The sequence below is a fragment of the Mus pahari genome, chromosome 4, assembly GCF_900095145.1.
Source record: "Mus pahari chromosome 4, PAHARI_EIJ_v1.1, whole genome shotgun sequence".
In the NCBI taxonomy this organism is placed as follows: Eukaryota; Metazoa; Chordata; class Mammalia; order Rodentia; family Muridae; genus Mus; species Mus pahari.
In genome coordinates this window covers 78743003-78748740 of record NC_034593.1, presented here as the reverse complement: position 1 = coordinate 78748740, position 5738 = coordinate 78743003, and the positions used below count along the sequence as shown (strand labels likewise).

Below are 5738 nucleotides of genomic sequence, written 5' to 3'. Positions count from 1 at the left end.
CACCAACCCACCATGCCTGGCTCAATAAGACCTTTTCAATGCCTGGAAGGGGGGGTATTGTCTCTGGGTTGGATTCATGGAAAACTGGAATCAAATATTTGCAAGAAAGTTGCCTTCAGCTGTGTGGACTGAGAGCCCTGCAAAAGACATAGGGCAAGGGCTTGAGAAAAGTGGGTCAGGGAACCAGCTGAGGGGCTGGAGAGATGCTCAGTAGTTAAGAACACTGGCTGTACTGACCCAGTTTTCAATTCTCAACATCTACAAACATCTATGACCCCAGTTCTAGGGCGATCCAGCACCCTCTTCTTGCCTTGGAGGGCATTACCTATATGGTGCATAAACATATACAAGCAAAACACACATGCAGAGATAGACATCTTTGAAACTAGATGTGAAATTGGTTTCCAGTAAGTCTGGTGCGTGTAGCAGACTGAAGAATAGAAATGGAAGTTTTTAAACAAGGGAGGCTTCTCCAGTGGACAAAATGTGAACTCAGACCAAAGGAGCTCTCCTACACAGTTTAACTGGGTAGGGAGGGTGCTATATGACATAAAGAGGGGTGGATCAGCACTTGGGAGGCTGAGGCAGGAGAATTGTCACCAGTTCCACGAAAGCCTGGGTAACACTTTGTCTCAAAAAAAAAGGGGGGGGAGGAGAGATTCATGGAGATATCTCTGGATAAAGTGTTTACCACCAAACCTGATATTTGATTTCCATCTCCTGAACCCACATGGTTAAAGGAGTGAACAGGCTCTCACAAATTGTCCTCTGACCTACACATATATAACCACAGACACAAAATAAATAAATAATTAAAAAAAGGGGAGGGGGGAGGAGGAGGAGGAGGAGGAGGAGGAGGAGACTTTGGTATCACTGTGATGTCTGCATTTAATAAACCCCAACTCTTTTCTGTGGTTTTGCCTGGCCACATCCTAGCATCCCCAGTGTCCAAGCTGAGTTTTCTAGCTCACCACACAGCCTCATACCAGTCCACACAGGCTGCCTCCTTCTCCTCACGCTTAGGCACATGGACTTCACAAAGGCACCTGCTGCTCTGCTAAGTACCGTACACATGTACACACACACAGCCAGTGTGCACCTAAAGAAGACACAAACCCTTAGCAGGATAACCTCCTGGCCTCTATTCCCCCCTGTTCCTAAAGCCTTCTATTCTCTTTTGAAGAGCCTGTGATCCAATGTGCCCATGGGAAACAATAATATAAAACCATTGTGGTTAGCAACTAAAGCTCTAAGTGCTCCTGGGAATATGTGGAGTGTGTGTGTGTGTGTGTGTGTGTGTGTGTGTGTGTGTGTGTAGGGGGACTCTAGGATGCCCAAGAACTTGCTGTGTAGACAAGGATGACTTTGAATTCTTGATCCTTCTTCCTCTACTTCGCAAGTGCTCAGATTATAGGCCTGTGCTATGATAGAGGGCTGTGTAGCCCTGGCTGTCCTGGAATTTACAGTGAAGACTGGATCACACATTTCCAACACTATACAGGAAACATTAAAGATGGTAACGATAAGAAAGCTTATTTTATTGATGCCCCTCCTTTGCCCATGCAAATTCCCAATAACAGAGAGGCTTCCCTTCTTTCTAATTTCAGAGTTGGCGCCCTTGGAGGGGAGGTGTCACTTTCTCCAAGACAGAGCAAATGGAAGGAGCTTTGAGCGTCAAGCCAGTGAGTAATGTCAACTGCTCACTTGTGCCTGTGTAACATGGGATCACACGTCACATGGCATCTCTCAAGCAGCATTAGATGGTGGAAAAAGAAAACAAGCTGTGGCGAGACCATTAGTCCCAGCCTAGACCTAGCTCCTTTTCTCCTTGACTTAAGCTTCCTTACCACCACCCCCACCAAAACAAAACAAATTCCAAGCTTCTGGAATTTAAGAGGCCACTCATCTCTCCCTCCCCTAACTGCTAAAGAAGACACACATGGGCAATAGATTCCCTGAAGTCCCAGAATTTGAATTTGGATTCGCCAATATTTCCCCCCATGTAATACAAAATTGAATCGTTATCTTCTAACTGTAAAATCAGGTCCTGGGAGGAAATTTTAAATTTATAAGCACCACTGGAGTCTGGGTGATGACATTTTGCCCAGCTTTCTGCCTCTTATTAGTCATACAGCCCAGGTCCCCAAATGCCAGCTGGTCAAGTTCGGCTCAGGGCCATGAGAGCAGAAGGGGATTCCTAGCCCTGGCCATGTTTGTTAGACCATCTTCTCAGCTGTAGAAACCCTCTTTCACTAAAATATTTAGGTCAGCCAAGATAAATAGATTCTTTTTTACAGGAGCCCCAATTAATCTCTCTAATTCGTTGCTTTCTCTGGGCAGCACAGCTACACATTCCTTTGTGTTTGAGCTCCTCCGAGCTCCTTGAGGCCATTCCAAGAGTGAGGTTAGGACCTGAAGGTGGGGTGCTCTAAAGCCCCCCACCCCAACTCTACACCTTTAGCCACTAATGACAAAGCAGCCCGAGACAGTTCTGTTAGACTTAACTCTGGTCCTGAAGGCCAAAGTGAGCAAAGAATCTGCGCTCCAGGGTCCCAGAATTCCCGTGGGATAAAAGGGTCTCTGGCTACTCTGGCCCTTGCTCTTGTAGTTACTTTGTTTCTGCATCGCCCTAATAAGTTCGATGTGTGTATGTGTGTGTTGATTTTTAAGCCTTTTTAAGCCTTGACCGCTCCTAGGCCTGTTCCCACCTGGACTCCCAGTAAAGCTGAAGGGCTTCAGGGAACCCACCAAAGCATAAACCCAGCTTTCTAGAGACATCCTACGAACCTCGAACTCCACCAGTCGCTTCGAAGAGCCAGAGGGAAGCTGCTCACACCAGCCACCCGCCGTTGCCCCCGGATGCGGCCGGGAGAGGAGTGCTTGCACTTTCCCCCCCAACCTTTCAACCAGATTCCAAAGGCTCTGTCTCTCCCGGGAGCAGCTTCCCCGGACTAAGGCCCGGACTGCTCCATTTTGACTAGGCCTCCAGAGGCGACCCCAGAGCGGCTTCTTGCTTTCTTCCCAGGTGAGCAGGTCGCGGGTGGGGATCGCGAGGTGGCTCGCAACCTTCGAAGGCGACGACTCCCCCTCCCCCAGCCCTCCAGCCTCGAGGCACGCCTGGCGTGGCTCTCTCTCCTGCAGCTCAGCCACCACCAGCGTTCCAGGCCCTCTGCGCAGTGTATGGGGTTATTTTTACTTTCGGTTATCTAGCTTTATGAAGACTCCACACCACTCATACAGCTAGATAACCAAAGATAACAACCAACCCCGCCTCCTGGCCGCCGCCGCCTCTTCCACGCAGCCTCCCGGCCACCGCCTGGACCTCCGCAGTCTCGAGTCGCTCGACGGCGGATGGGGGACGCGCGTGGTGTGGAGGCGAAGAGATGGGATCCTGGACCTCACGCACTAGCACGACGAGACCTCAAAAAAAGGCGAGGAAAGGATGCTACCGCCGACGATTCGGGAATCCAGGCTGGAACCAAGCGGCCCCAAGCTCGACCGCCCATTTCCCACTCCCTCCTCCTCCGTGCAGAAGCAGGGTTCCGCCTGTGCTTGTGGAAAGGCTTCAGGGCTTTCGTGTCACCCGGGAAGACCGAAGGGGCCTAGGCCGAGGCCTCCCCAACCTCCCACGGTGTCCACACCCTTCTCTGGAAGGTCGAGTGTGAGCTCCGCGTGGGTGCGGCAGAGCCGAGCTCGCAGAGCTGTTCCGAGCTACCGACTGCAGGGGAGCGACCGCGAAGCCCCGGACGGGAACCCCAGCACTGGGGAACCCCGAGGCCCAGAGGGAAGTCTGTGGCTGGCGGCGGGGTGGAGGGTGATCCCGAGACTCCCCAGCGACTCTCCCAAGGGCAAAGACCCCACCCAGAGAGAGACGGGCAAGCAGTTAGGACGTGGGGCTGCGGGTTAGGGCAGAGGGCGGCTAGGCAGGTGCGCCGAGCCCTGGATCCACGAAACCGCACGGGAGCCGGTTTTGTGCAAAAAGAAGCCGAAATCATCCAGAGATGTGAAAAATGCCACTGGGGGTCTAAGCGAGAGATGCCCTTAGTGGCTGGAGGGGGCGATCTGGACTGAACCCACTGGAAGGAGGTCCAGAGACCGTGCAGAGGGTGTGGAGCTCCGTGGTCGCAGGTGGCGGACTCGCGCGCTGGACTCTGAGGCGCTTTCCCCACCTCGTGCCCCAGGCGGGTCAGGCCACTTACATCAAGCCCAGGATGCCCAGTGGTGGTGTCCTGCGCGGTCTTCAGGCGCGTTCCTACCCAGGCAGCGCCACGGACGTGGGTCGAGGATGCCGGGGCTTGCCAGGTAATGGGGCCGAGCGGGAGCCGGCAGGGTGGAGCAGGGTCTCGAGTCCCAGCTCCTTCCTCAACCTTGGCCGCTGCTCTGGCGGGGGCGCTCTCAGGCTCCGGACTTTTCATTCATCCCTTCACACTCCTTCCTCAGGTCAGCCCCTGATTGGCTATACCTGGTCTGACGTCACTGCCTCGTTTCTTTTCCCTCTAGCCCCCCTTCCATGCCCGTCCCCCTCCCTCCCCAGGCCAGTCCAAGGCGTGCAATTGGGGTGCCCCTCCCCCAGAGAATGGGATCCAATGTCTTCATGCCAATCCTCAGTCTTTTGCTGCCTCATCTACAACCCGCCTGCCACGTCTGTAATCCATTGCCAATTGTGGTTCTGATGGCCACCCTCGCTCTTGTCGATTTTCCATTTGGGCTCTACGGTACATTGCACCAGGACCAGCGCGCAAAAATAGAAAATAAATCGGGCAAAATTCCCTCAAAGAGAAGAGATCTGTAATCCTAGGGAGGGTGAGGCAGGGATGCGGACTGGAGACTCTAACGATCTCTGACCCCTCCCACCGGGAGAGTCTTTTTGAGTTCTAATTCCTCCCAAACTGTGATCCTAATATTTAGGAGAGGCAAGGGTCTCTTTTGTTCAAGATTTTCAACTCAGAACACTGAAGGGAAGATTGTGCTGTTTGAGTCTCCTGCTATGAGACAATGGGCGAGCAAAGGGGGCCTTCTTTTCTGCATTTCAGGGGAATGCTCCTTGACCCTATCTGCAGCATCAAGATAACCACAGAATACTAAGCTGCTTCTGAGACTCAGAATTTGGCCAAGTCCTGGAGACCTTTAATAGGTCTCTCCCTCTACCCATGTTCCTCCAGGCTCCCAGGCACCATAGTGCCAGCTCTGGTCTGGGTTCCCCAAGGACGATGCCTCTCGAGCAAAGCTCTGTCCATCCTCAACTTCCTCCACCTGGCTCTCAATCCAGTCCAGCCAGAAAGGTCCTTCTCTCCACCACAGAAGCAGAAGCAGAAAAGCACTGGGGAGTAGCCAGTTGCTGTTGGGCAACATCTGGGTTCTAGCAAGACATGGGAGCTGCTCTGTGTGCCAGTGAACTGTACCTTCACCCTCCTACTTACCCTCTGCTGGATCCCTTCTATAAAACTGGCTGAGATACCTAAATCCTGCCGGTCAGATTAAATCAGCCAGTTCCTGTAACCAGGGGCCCCTAAACACTGGGTCACTAGCAGTCCACTTAGGGGACTATCATTTTAACCATTGGGTTTGCCTATCTGCTAGTCCCGTGAATAGCCCAAGACAAAGCCAGACCTGTGAATTGCTTGCCTTGCTTAGATGGATGGTGGTGGCTAATAGGTTTAACTTAGTGCTTCTCATCCAAAACAGGAGTTAGTGCTTCTCACCCAAAACAGGAGTATGTCTGAATGTTCATTGCTATT

General features: G+C 52.4%; 1 protein-coding gene across 1 annotated transcript; it reads right to left on the bottom strand.

Annotated features, from left to right (window-relative positions):
- Positions 1-3279: 3279 nt before the first annotated feature.
- On the bottom strand, positions 3280-4433 carry LOC115063834. The gene has a single exon (XM_029537762.1). It carries the CDS (start codon positions 4413-4415, stop codon positions 3603-3605), a length of 813 nt encoding a protein of 270 aa, XP_029393622.1. The 5' UTR covers positions 4416-4433; the 3' UTR covers positions 3280-3602.
- Between the last annotated feature and the right edge of the window lie 1305 nt (positions 4434-5738).